Genomic DNA, 13,312 nt, shown 5'->3' with positions numbered 1-13,312 from the left:
AAAAATCCAGCCGACCTCGGCTGAACAATAACGACAACAAGTAATGCGAGCGAACACAACCATCACACATGCAAGGACAACGAAGCATACAATAAATATAACAATAACAACAAGAACACAACAGTAAAATTCAACGAAATGTAAGGGATTTCGACCGTGTGTGGGTCGCCGGCCCGTCCCGGATGGGCGGCGGCCCTCCTGCAGACCGGGAACGTGACGGGGTTTTAGGAGCGACAGGATGAGGTCCTCCTGTCGCTATTGGAGGCCCGCCAACGTCCCGGTCCCGTATCCCTGAAGGCCCAGCGTCGGAGGTGTCCCGCAATCGTGTCCGCGGCGGGGTCGGAAGGGCTGCGGGGCTCGGAGTTCCCGCAGCCGCGGTAGGCACACCCCGAGCAGAGCCCCTTGTCTCCTGCTGTGTCACGGCCGGCTTGTCTGTAACAGGCACGACAGGCGCTCTTGCAAGATCAACAGGCACAGGCAAGGGTGAGTCGGCAGCAACAGACCCCGGCAAGGCAACATCAGGAGATGACGCATCAGGTAGAGGGGCCACATATGGTTTCAAGCGAGACGTGTGAACGAACCAATGCCGAGATCCAAACCGAACACGCGCCGACTGTGGGTTGGGAACCTCGATGAGGCGAACCGGCCCTTGCCATGGTTTATGTAATTTAGGAGAGGTACCTGGCCGCACCTGTGGGCAATGGAGCCAGGCCAGGTCCCCCACCTTCCAGGGGCACTCCCCCTTAGAGCGTCGAGCACACCGCTTGTTCCGGGCCTGGGCTTTGGCCGTAGCCATGCGGGCCCCTTCCCGCGCCTCAGTAACACGGCGAACGGTGTCCTGAATGTAATCAGGAAGAGGCTTAGCAGGTCTCCTCACTCCAGTTCCCAACTGCACATCCATCGGCGGCACGTTTTCACGACCGTACATAAGGAAAAACGGCGAATATCCTGTAGCCGCATGCGGCGTCATCCGGTACGCCGAAAGTACCCCAGGGATATGCAAATCCCAATCTGATTGTTGTTCACTCACCGTGTGACACAACATGGCGGACAAAGCCCGATTTAGCCGTTCGACCATACCATCCGTTTGTGGGTGGTAGGGAGATGTCCGTATTTTCTTAGTTCCAAGAGCCGCACACACTTCCCCCAACAATTTAGAAGAAAAATTCCGGCCTTGGTCTGTGAGGAGCCTCTCCGGCGCCCCCTTGTCCATAACGTACCCAAATAGAAAGGCGTCTGTAATAGACGCCGCCGACTGGTCGGGCAACGGCCAGGCCATCGGCCAGCGGGAGAGGTACTCCACCCCAACCAGCAAGTATTTATTACCCTTAGCGGATGGCGGGAAGGGTCTCAAAATATCTAACGCCACCAATTCATTAACTCGAGACACCTGAATAGACTGTATCGGCGGCACATATGGATGTTTAGGTGGTTTTCGCCAGGCACAATCGGGACACGCACGAACGTGACCGACGACATCTGTTGCCATGCCGTGCCAAAAGTAATCTCGCTGCAACGTCAATAGGGTCTTCTGCACCCCCAGATGTAAGAGCGTGTCGCAATGCAGAGTCCTAATCAATTCGTACCGCAAGGATGCCGGTACAACCAGACGCCAGCGTTCCTGTAACCCTTCCCTCCACATCAGCAGACCATCATGGAGAGTGGTTTCCGGCACACCCCCCGTACCCGGTCCCCCACTCTCCTTCGCAGGCCGCTTCCGTAAAGTCACCAATGAATTGTCCAACATTTGTTCCCGAATCCACACAGCCCTTGGAAGATTCAAAACCCCATCAGCCGGTCCCGGCTCCATTGGAGCTTCAGGCACTTCGACTGCCAACGCAACAGGCTGAGGGGGAGGCTGAATCGGCGCACATCTATGCGTCCCAGACGCGCACGCGCAAGGGGATTGCTGTGGCAACCTAGAAAGCGTGTCCACATTCGCGTGATGCACCCCCTTCCGATGGTGAATTTGGAAGGAAAATTCTTGCAGCGTGTCCAACCAACGCGCCAACTGGCCGGATGGTTGGTCCATCTTAAGAGCATACTGCAAGGCCGCATGATCCGTGCGTACAATAAACGAACGACCGTAGAGATACGGTCGAAATTGGCGGAGAAAAAAAACAATAGCCAAAAGTTCCCTGCGAGTGACGCAGTAGCGGGTTTCTGCGGGAGACAAAACCCGGCTACCGTATGCCACCACGCGCTCCACACCACCTTTGGACTGAGACAACACCGCCCCAATGCCCGTGTCACTCGCGTCCGTATCCAGAATGAAGGGGTGATCAAAATCTGGATAATCCAACGTCGGCGCCGTAGCCAATAGATCGCGCAGGCCTTGAAACGCCGCCTCTTCTGGCGGTCCCTAAGCAAATTTCCGTCCTTTACCAGTAAGGAGGTGCAAGGGCCTCGCGATCGTCGCAAAATTCGGAACAAACCTCCGATAATATGAGGCAAACCCCAAAAACCGACGCACATCCCCCACCGTGGCCGGGGTTGGCCAGTCACGGACGCACGCTGTTTTGTCCGGATCCGTGGCCACCCCGTCCGCACTCACGATATGCCCCAAGTAACGCACGGACTGTTGCAGTAGGTGACATTTCTTAGGCTTAAATTTCAAATTAGCGGAACGCATCCTGGCGAACACAGCCTCCAACCGCAGTAAATGGTCGTCAAATGTGCGGCTGAAGACGATAATATCGTCTAAATATATCAGACATGTCTCCCACTGCAACCCCGTTAATACCAGCTCCATCAACCTTTGAAATGTGGCAGGGGCAGCATTCAACCCCATCGGAAGACAATTAAATTGGAATAACCCCTGCGGCGTACGGAAAGCAGTCTTCTCCTGCGAGGGCTCGTCAAGGGGAAGCTGCCAGAATCCCGAAGAGAGATCTAGTGTTGAAAAGAACTTCGCCCCCGACAAGGCATCGAGGGAGTCGTCCATACGCGGCAGGGGGTACGCATCTGCCACAGATACTTTATTTAATTTCCGGAAATCTACACAAAATCGCAATTTGCCGTCTTTCTTCTTAACCAAAACAACAGGCGCGCCCCATGGGCTGTTAGATGGAGATATTATGTCCGCAGCCAACATGTCATCCACTGCCCCTCGAACGTGTTCTCAGCTCAGCCGGACTCATCCGATGCGAGTTTAACCAAATAGGGGCAGCTTCCCCTGTGTCAATATGATGGTAAAGCAACGAGGTGCGTCCCAAGTCCAAATCGTCGGAGCTAAACACATCAGAATAACTCAATAATAATTTACGAATTGCGCAACGTTGTTCCCCAGAAAGGGAAGGATTTTCCCCACACAATTCGGCGATCCTGCGATTATCAGCAGCCCCAGGCCCTGAAACCCCAGCAACCATGCCCTGGCTGCCCAGATAATCCTGTGCCGTAAACGCCGTAGTGGCATGTGCCACAACCGTACCAGCCGGCACACACACATTTTCGGTACTCGCATTAAGCACCTGCAGAAATGGCTGCTGGTCCGGCCGGACAATAGTTTGCACCCCGACGAGCGCCGATCCGCCTGTTATGGTGGCGGACGGCGACAACAAAACCCCAATTGCACCTTGACGACCAGGCACAGGCTTCCGATATCGCAAGGGGATAAGCATCTGTGAGCCAGGTGGAATGTCAACAGATACCTCGGACAGTGCCTGCACCTGGCCGACTGGAGCAGGTCGCCCCCAGGGCAACGGCAAAAATGTAATTTTACGGCCACCCGGTAATTCAATGCAGTTTTCATTAATTCTAATTAGAATGGGCATCTTTGCCAGAAAATCAGTTCCCAACAAACAAGGAACTGCAAGAGACCTCGAAATTAACACAATTCCCGAGGCCGACACTCCCCCGATAGATATTTTAGCGTCCACCTGGCCCACAATGCCCATGCTACCCCCGTTCGCAGCGACGCACGAATCGTAAACCGGACGCACGGCCTCTGGTGGGATGCCCAACAGATGGAAAATTACATCCGATATAATGGTCGCGGACGCTCCGGAATCCACTAAAATATGCACGTCCACCCCTTGTATAGAACCAGGTACAGTGGACGAACCAGTAGCGGCCGCGACGACCCGCCGTGCCAATTTACGCCACTGCGTTACCGAGCGACATGGCCCAGTCAATGGCCTCCCGTTATTAACAACACCCGGATCGCACGACAACGGTGATGAGTGAGGTGTCAAGCCTTGCCGGGTGTCTGGTGCGCACCGACTTGCCTGTCCTGGAGGATCCTTCCGCGGAGCGTCCGCTGTCGAGGCCTCCTGCTGGGGCGGACCTGGGACACGGGCCCAGCAGTCCCTGGCGTAATGGCCCTTACGACCGCAGCGGAAGCATTCGATGTCGTTGCGCCGCTCCGCAGGCCCCCCGTCCCGACGCTCCCGTGTCGGCGGCGCAGCTCGCGGCCCCGGCCTACTGCGGCCCGACCACCGAGCAGAGGCGGCTGTCAGCTCCTGCGGGCCCCCCCCGTCAGGAACGTACACCGCCTTCTTGGGATCCCAACCCACGGCACCTCCTTCGACGATGGGCCCCCCCGTCCACGCCGTGACTTGCCTCCAACGGCGCAGGTTGAACTGGGCATCCAGACATTTAGCGGCCGCCCGGGATGTCAGCTTTTCATGGCCACAAACCGGCATAGGAATCCCCAAATCCCGGGACAGCTCGAGCATCTTACCCAAAATGAGAGGTTTGAGCAGGTCAGGCTCCGTCTCCGGGTATGCGGCCATGGCCAACTCCAATACCTCACCCCTGTATGCCACCGGCGACTCCTCGGGTGCTCGCTGGCGTTGAACAAACCGGCGATGAGCATCATCCGGTGGCTCGTATGCATCTGCCATCTCGTCGAAAACTCTTCTCAATGTTTTCTTCTTCTCGGCCTTTATAGAACGGAAGAATCTCACCGACTCGTCGTCGAGAAGAGTCGGTAGAACCTCCAATGCCTCAGCGTCAGTCCACCTTGCAGAGCGTACCGCCGCCAAAAATCTGCAGGCGAAAGCACTCCAATCGTCACCGATGGAGAATTCTTTAACGGTTGTGAGATGACGACTGCGACTCCTTGGTGCGCCGTCCTCAGCCGATGACTCATCAGGCGGCATATTCAAAATGGCGTCGCATCGCAACGTGTTCAAGATGGCGGCCTCCCGCCGCGGAGAGCGCAAAATGGCGGCTTCCCGCCGTTCTTCTCCTGCCACGCCCAAGATGGCGTCTTCGTGCCGCGTGGCCGATGGCGCCGACAGCGCAGGCAAGGCGGCGGCCTGCGGACCACCATCGGTTCTCCCCAACGCCGTCCTCGGCGTGACGAGCTCACACAATTGCGCCAGCACGATTTTCAGTGTCTCCAGCTGCGCCGCCATCTGTCTCCATCGCAAGTCCGCGTCCTCCGGCGCAGACGGATCCACCGACGCGGCGACATTTTGGACTCCCGGACCCGCACTCGTTCCCGCTCGGATCTCTTCCTCTATCGCAGGCAGGTCCACCGCCTGAGGAAGGTCGTCGTCGTCGGATGGTGTAGCAGATGATGGCGCAGGAATATTCTTTCTTCTGAGCTGTTTTGACATGCCGTTTCACTTCTGACACCAGTGTAATAAAGGACTCGTTCACTGTGTCTGTCTCCGTTGTCCTTTATTCGGGTTCTTTACAACTTGTCCCACACGGCCCTCGCTCAGAGCCTCTCCGCTCGGCAGCACAATGCTGCCATCGCTCCCGTAGCCTCTCTCCACTCCGATGCAGCTCCGCTGCTGGTTCCCTCGTGCAGGCCTCCGGCTGCCCTCACTGCAGCCCCACCGCTGCTCCCCGTTCCTCCGTGCTCGGTCACCGCTGGCCGACGGTGCCGAGTCTTACTGTGTGTGTGGCGATCTCGCCACTCTCCAACCTCCGCCCTGCGTGGCCTCACTCTATCTCTATCTCCAACTCTCTCCTGTCTCTTCCGGTATCTCTCCCTTAAGACCTCATGCCTCTCTCTCACGTGACCTAACTCCTCCCCCCGTGACGTCATATCCACGAGGCCGTTTACGCCCGCATTACAGAAGTGTGAACGCGTGTGGTGCTGTGTACACAGTGGTACGCCACGTGGGAGCGCTGCGCAGAGCGGCGCAAGGGAAAGGGTTGCGTTTGAAGTGCGCGGTACTGTGTATACGTAGACTCGTAGTGAGTGAGTGCCGGGCAGAGCTGGGCGCGTGTGTGCGTACGGTCGCTACGCGTCTGATACAGGTGTGCATTGGTAATGTGGTTATTTGACGTGGAGGCGAGTGCTGCACCGGGCTGTAGATGGGCACACGCTCGCGGCGTGCGAGAGCTGTACGTAGCGGTGTTGAAAGGGGGAGTATGGCGTTTGATTGATGATGCTGTGCGTACGTATGCTCGCAGCGTGGGAGCGCTGCGCGAGGCTGTATGAGTAGGGGGCGTCACGTTCGAATGCCGGCGAAACCATAGCGGGTATTAGGGCGGTGCGGTGACGCAAACGGAATAGGGGATGCAGGCGGGGGAGACCCCGGGGGCCAACGGCCCCCACAGTTGCACTTGGTTGTCAATAAATGATTATTCTCCACAGTTGGTTCACGTCCTTGAGCAAAGTGTTCCAATAGTGCATGACGAATCGAGGAATAATTAATAAATTAAATTTTTTGTTAAGTTTCTCTGTATTCCTGATCGAGTTATTGTCCTTTTCATCGCCGTTAAAGCAATGTTGAAAAATCTGCGCTGGTACCCGATAATAAAATTAAGGGAATTTCACGGCAGATAAAATGGATCCTACCTCATTTCTCTCTCTCCCACGTAAAAAAAAGAGCGACCCTCACAATTAGCATGGCTGCAATAGCGATTCGGGTCTCATTTTGTGGCTGCTCATCCTATAAATGTCTTGATAGTGCATTGCCTTTGCAATTCCGCCTTTTGGTGTTCTCCGGTCTGAGACTGGTGAGACTAGGCCCTAAAAAATTAACCCGTAAAAAAAAGTTTTTCACTATAAATCCTTTATATGCGTGGCGGCTAGAGTCATCTCGTCCTCTGGCTTGAGATGGCTGCCACCTATGGGTCAGATGATTGCCTGCCACCATTAAGCAATTGGTAATTAAATATAAAAAGTGTAAAATTTTGGAAAAATTTCTTCACGAAAATACATTGTCACGCACAACGAGTCTGTGTGCAAAATGTCAGCTCGATTGGATCACGGGAAGTGGGTTAAAAAACGACCGAAAGATTTGCACGGTCGTAAGCACGCAAGCAAGCATGTGAACTTAATATAAAGGATTTAAAAAAGATGTATCTGTAGTAGGACAATCCGTTTCAAAGACAAGGCATCATAGATTAACAGTGCCATGTTTGTTTGCATGTTCGCTAAAAGTACTGTGTGTGGTTAATGCAGAAATGTATTCCTTGCAAAAGGTATATATTGGTGTTTGAACATCTGAACACAACTCCAGTTTAATTGCCAGAAAGGGTAACACCTATTATGATTTTCTCAAACTTTTATACCGGCAAAAAAGGTCCTATTTCGTTTTTTTTTTCGCTGATGTTGATGTGATACAGTCGCACTACCCCTGGGGCACCTGCCCCCCGCCCACATGAGCGGGTCACGGTGCCGGGTTCAGCAAAGGGCCTCGCCCGGTGGTTCGTGGCTCCACAAACTGGACCTTGAGCCCCAGGCACGTGACCGAGTTAAACACGGCAACTCCCACCAGTGTCTCACAGCTCGACAACTGGAACACGACTTTGAGACAGGATCACATTATTTTCATGAAGTAGTTTAAAGTGTTAAACTTATAAGGAAAAAAGGTGAAGCTGAAAGATGAAGATAACAACAACAATCTCGTGGAGTAGAGCGGCAGGGAGCAACGAGTTTACTAGCAGCGTTCCCCTGCCAGTTCAGTTGAGACGAGTTGAGATGAGTTGAGTTGTGATGAGGCGAGTAGAGGTGAGGTGAGATGAGGTGAGGTGGGTTGTAATGAGGTGAGTAGAGGTGATACGCAAATCAAACTGAAAGACTTACTGCTTCCTTGTTGCCCATTTACGTGGCTTGTTCCTCGTTTAGCCTGAGCTACAGACAGAGACTGCCTGAGCTACAGACAGTGCCTTCTCTGAGTGGAGCCACAGGGCCATGGCGAGTGCGGCTCCCAGTGGTAGCGAGGCTCCAGGGGAGTTGACCTGCCCCATCTGCCTGGACGCCTACCGCTGTCCCTGCACGCTCAGCTGCGGCCACTCATTCTGCCTCAAGTGCGTGGAGGGCGCCTGGGATGTGGCCAAGTCCTTCTCCTGCCCGCAGTGCCGAGTGACCTTCCCTCGGAGGCCCAAGCTGAGCAAGAACTTCACACTCGCCAACCTGGTGGAGCAGCGCAGTGCCGCAGAGAAAATGGCCACCATGGTCTTGTGTGACTTCTGCAACGATGGCATGACCGCTGCCTCGAAGACCTGCCTCAGGTGTGATATGTCCTACTGTGTGACTCATGTAAAGACTCATCAGGAGAACCGGAAGTTAAGGAGCCACATTCTGGTGGATCCAGCCACGAATCCTGAGGACCGCAAATGCAAGCCGCACAGAAAGAGGATCAAGTTTTACTGCCGACAGGACAAGAGCTTGGTCTGCACAACCTGCATCATCGCAGGAGACCACAAGGGTCACGATGTGGCTACGCTGGAGGATGAGTACAAGACACGGGAGGTGAGACGGTCTGCGTGTGTGAGTTGTAGCCCCTCCTCCATGAAGTCATCATGTCCCAGTACAAACTGAACAATAATATCAAATAAATATTATATCCTTCTTCTCTCAGCTTCCCATTGTTTCTTCAAAGTTTAACAACCTTGATTTAATATAAAGTATGCTGAGGTTGTCATAGTGCAGAAATAATACGAAAACATGTTGTTATCAATCCTGATATCTGACAAATTTATAAATGTGCTCTTAGTATATTTTAAAAAACTGAAGGACTATAATGCATACAATGTTTTCTCTAAATGACGTGGTTTGTATACAAAAAAGTGGTTTGTGGAATAGAGGAGCATTCCCCAAAATGTAAACGAAATGTTAAACGACTGGGACTGAGTGAGCCGCAGTGCTCACCGCTTGGTAGCCTCGTGCCGGTCTGTCTCAGTTTAGTGCCGCACCCGACAGCAGCTACTGGGTCGCTGGACTTGGGGTTCCAGAAATGTCGCTTGATTTTGACGGACCAAGTAATTCGTGACGGCATTTATATTTTCATTAATATTCTCTATACCGAATTTCTCTGACGCTCAACAGTCACATAGCAGCGGTTCCTTGTGCCATGTAAAACTTAACTAAAACTATTTTTTATTTCACCAAGTGAAGCTCACTGAGCTATGTAGCTCTTTATCACAGGCAAACCTTGCCACAAATGAGAGCTCAACGAAGTGGCTTACTAGGTCTAAATGTATAGCAGCCAAATGCTCTAAACGCACTTTCCAAAACGTGGACAGAAAAACTGGATGGCCCAGAGAAAGATCCATGCGACCATGGAGAGAGACATGCAAACTGCATAAACAGGCATCAGGCACGGGTTCGAACCCACGTCCTCTTGTATTGCAGGTGTAATGCGAGCGTAAATGGGCAGGTCTGATGTGACGATCCGAGAGGGAGGAGTCAGGGTCACGTGGGAGAGGGAGGAGTCAGGGTCACGTGGGCGATGGGTTATAGGAAGGAGACCGGAAGACATCAGGGAGTCGAGGGAGTGAAGAGGGATACCACGTTGGGTGGCCGCCGTGCCTCAGCCTGGTGGCTGAGGGGCTCATCGGACGGCGCCAGCCAGCGGGGTGAGGAGAGAGCAGAGTGCGTGGGGCGCACAGGGCGTGCAGGGGTTGCACGGAGCAGCCGAGTAGCTGCAGAGCTAGCGGAGGCTAGCACAGGGCGTGCGAGGTTGCACAGAGCAGCCGAGTAGCTGCAGAACTAGCGGAGGCTAGCAGAGGGTGCGAGGTTGCACAGGTAGCAGAGTAGCTGCATAGCGGAGCAGCAGTGGGGCTGCATAGGGAGCAGCAGGGTAGCTGCAGAGTGCGTGGGGCGCAAGGAGAGACAACGCTGGGCCGAGGAGGAGGCCAGCGGGGTGAGCGGAAGACGAACACAAATAAAGGACCGACGGAGATCAACATCGTGTGATGGAGTCTTTTATTACATTGGTGTCAGAGTGGACTTTTTCAAGGCAAAATAACATCGAGGAAGACGGCTGAGAACTTGAAAAAGCGTAACCCACTTGTTACGTCTTCTGACGACGAAGAAACGGCCGCCGGCGCACGTCCTCCAGCGGCTACATGGCGGTCCAACTTGAATCGCTGCGGCCCGTTCTGCTGGATTTTGTCACCTTGGTTGCGCCGGTGACGAGGCCGGATCGGCCACGTGGCGGGCCTGGAAGCGGTGAGGATCCGAGTGGGGCTGCGCCGTCCGCCATTGGGGCCTGGCCCACGCTTCCCGCCTCTCCAACACGCGGCAGGGCGCCGCCATCTTGGGTGTGGTCGAGGAGAAATGGCGGGAAGCCGCCATCTTGTCTTCACCGCCGCGGGAAAACGCCGCCATCTTCAACATCGCGGCGGAGAGGCGGCCGTGCGCTGCCATCTGGAGGCGCCGCGGGGTGAGAAGCCTGTTGTGGAGCTGCTGTTTTGCGGGGGAAGGGGAGCCGCTAGGAGAGGACGCCGATGCTGCAGCTGCTGGGGCGGGAGCTCTCCCGTCCTGGCTCGGGTGCGAGACACCGGAGCAGTCAAGTCATCGTTCGAGTTCTGCGAGGCGTCTCAAGTTACCACCCTGCCGTCCTCTGCTCGCTGCAGCCCCGAGCGAGTCATAACGAGATGCACCCGACCCTAACACACACCTCACCCATCTAGCGTGTGCCGGGGGGGCGATTGTTGTCATGTCTTGAGCGAGCGGAGAGCGGTTCGGGCTGTGTGTGTGTTGACGATGGACGCGCTATCTGCTTGTTTGCTTAGTGTCAAATAGTGTGCGTGCGTTGCGGCGTGGAGATGTTATCTTCATGGCGAAGTTAATTATTAATTCGGTTGCGTCAGGTATCTCGCGCTGTAACATCTCGTGGGAGCCTTGAGCGATGTGGTTAATTGAAAAAAATGTTTGCGTGTTGTTGCTGCAAGGTGCCGTGTGCAATGTGGTTGATTGCAAAAGAGAGAATGTTTTTGTTGTTGCTGCAAGTTACGACAGGGTTAATGGGGTGTTGGTTGCCTGCAGATCTGCTTGCTATTGTGCTTAAATGTACGCTTGTGATCGCGATATGCTGACTGCATGTGCTGTTTACACTGTTCTGTACGGATACGGAGTGCGGTGCATTGGTTGACCATTGGGTTTGGGATTGTTATTAATTGTGCGTACCTGTTTGGAAATTGGTAAAAATTCGGGGGGGACCCAAAATTTTGGTTGTATGGGTGTTTATGCACACGAGATTGCGGGTGTGTTCATAGGTAATTGCGCTTGTTGAGAGAGAGGGCGCGCGATTACACCGTTGTTGGTGGCTTTGCTGTTACGGGTGATGGGGCCGTAAATTGCCCGCCAAGTGGCGTCGCTCATTCTGTTGATTGCAAGCGGCCAGGGGTTGCTTTGCGAGTTGGTGTGTGTAAGCAATGTGGTTTGGTAAAATGGGTAAAAATTTCCCCAATACGACTGCTGTGCGCAGCAAACTGGGGCTGTGTGTCCTATCACTGAGGGGTTGTTACAATGTGACGTGGGATGCGTCTTGTGACCCCCAGCAACGGGCAGCTGGGGTGCACGCACGGGGAAAACTGGCGACGTGCTCGCACGTTGGCCCGCCATTTTGAGCGCGCGCGGGGTATTGCGACGATGCGCTTTGCGTAAGGGGCCGCCATTTTGAGTTCGCGCGAGATATTGCGGGGATGCGCTTGGCGAAGGGTGCCGCCATTTTGAGCGCGCGGGAAAAACCTCGGTGGGGCAAATATTTCATCTGTATATGCCTGCCATTGTCGAGTGGGTCATGCACGAGTTGTGGTCACATCGGCCTATGGCTGATGGCTGACCTGACAGCCCGGAGGCGAGATGCTCCGTGGTATGTCTCAAATTAATGGGCCGTGTGCTCATATGGCTCGGGGAGTCATGGTTCAGTTGTGCGGTGGCACACTGAACCTGGTGTGCCGGGGGCTCACGGGATTCTGGAGTGGAGGGTTTGTTACGTGCCAGCGAACGGGGTGACCTGGCTAGCATGGAGCAGGGATTCTCTATGCGGGTCCTCCAGCGGGAAGGGCCGCGGACTTGTTCCGCTCTGGGTTAGGGCATTATTGAATCTATAAGAGAACATTGCCCTGTGGGGGGGGGGGGGGGGGTCGTTGGTGTCTGGCCTTGCCGAGGGATTAATCTTCCCTTGGCTATAAAGCGTCAGACTATAAGATGCTGGTGTGTGTCCATCGCTGATGGGATAGTAAGGGAGGAGCATGGCCGAGTTGCTGCTCATCCCCGAAATTGCACTAGCCGAGAGTATGACCAGTGGATGTTGCTGTGGTTTGACGACCACGGTGAGGGTTAGGGCGAGTTAAATGTTACCGCTGGGGAGCGTGGCTTTCTCCACGCGAGGGTGTGCGACTGGGGGCTTTGCTGAGAGTGACCGTGGGTACATGCTGTGTACGTGCGATGTCTGTGCTGGTCCTCAAGGGAGGACTGCTGGTGGGCAAGAGCAGGAAATGTTTTTGTTGTTGTTGTCACGTGTAAATAATATTGTTAAAATATAAATACTGGGGCATCCATCGCGTCTATTTGGGTATTTATTGGGGGTTTCTTAAGCGGGCCGGATTTACATCATCTCCACTACCCTGGGGCCGGGTGGCTGTCGTGTACGACATGCGGATGTGCGTTGTTGTGCTGTGCCTCAGGGGATTGGATTCTCCTTCTCGTCACAGATCTTCGGCGCCTGCCACACTGGGTGTTACCTGGTGTGCTAACTGGATGAGGACTTAAAGGGGCAATTGAGCGCCCGTTCGTCATTCCTGCTCTATCACTTGCTCTTTGATGTTGGACTTGAGCCGAGCGGATGGAACAGCAACACGACACGCTCTAAGACACCACATTCCTGGGTTGTGCGCGTCGGGCGTTCTTGCGTGTCGGTTGCCGTTGTTGTGCATTGTTCCATTCTTATTCTTGTTGTTGTTGCGCAGAGGACAGGCCGGTGTTCTGTTCCGGATCCTGATCCCTCCCCTTTCGTTACTTGTGTTGTTGTTGTTATAATCTCCGTTGTGTCTGGGGGACTCCTGATTGTGATGCCTTTGCTCGCATTATTTTGTCCTGTTTTAGCCGAGGACGGCTGGATTTTTCTTCACGGGGGGGGGGGGGGGTGGTGTAATGCGAGCGTAAATGGGC

General features: G+C 54.3%; 1 protein-coding gene across 3 annotated transcripts in view; it reads left to right on the top strand.

Moving 5' to 3' along the window:
* The first annotated feature begins 7,681 nt into the window (after positions 1–7,681).
* The window catches only part of LOC133339106 (E3 ubiquitin-protein ligase TRIM62-like), a 46,667-nt gene continuing 41,036 nt past the window's right edge, over positions 7,682–13,312 (top strand). For all 3 annotated transcript variants that reach the window (XR_009754678.1, XM_061547227.1, XM_061547228.1), the window contains exon 1: positions 7,682–8,662. Coding sequence is in view for 2 of the 3 variants with exons in the window: in XM_061547227.1 (XP_061403211.1) it covers positions 8,102–8,662 (561 nt within the window). In the remaining variant the exon portion in view is untranslated. The remainder of the gene's footprint in view (positions 8,663–13,312) is intronic.

This window comes from Lethenteron reissneri, unplaced genomic scaffold, assembly GCF_015708825.2.
Source record: "Lethenteron reissneri isolate LAM-NWPU_2019-01 unplaced genomic scaffold, ASM1570882v1 scaffold_1640, whole genome shotgun sequence".
Classification (NCBI taxonomy): Eukaryota; Metazoa; Chordata; class Hyperoartia; order Petromyzontiformes; family Petromyzontidae; genus Lethenteron; species Lethenteron reissneri.
Note: the sequence above shows the minus strand (reverse complement) of the source record. Positions and strands in the feature narration are given on the sequence as shown.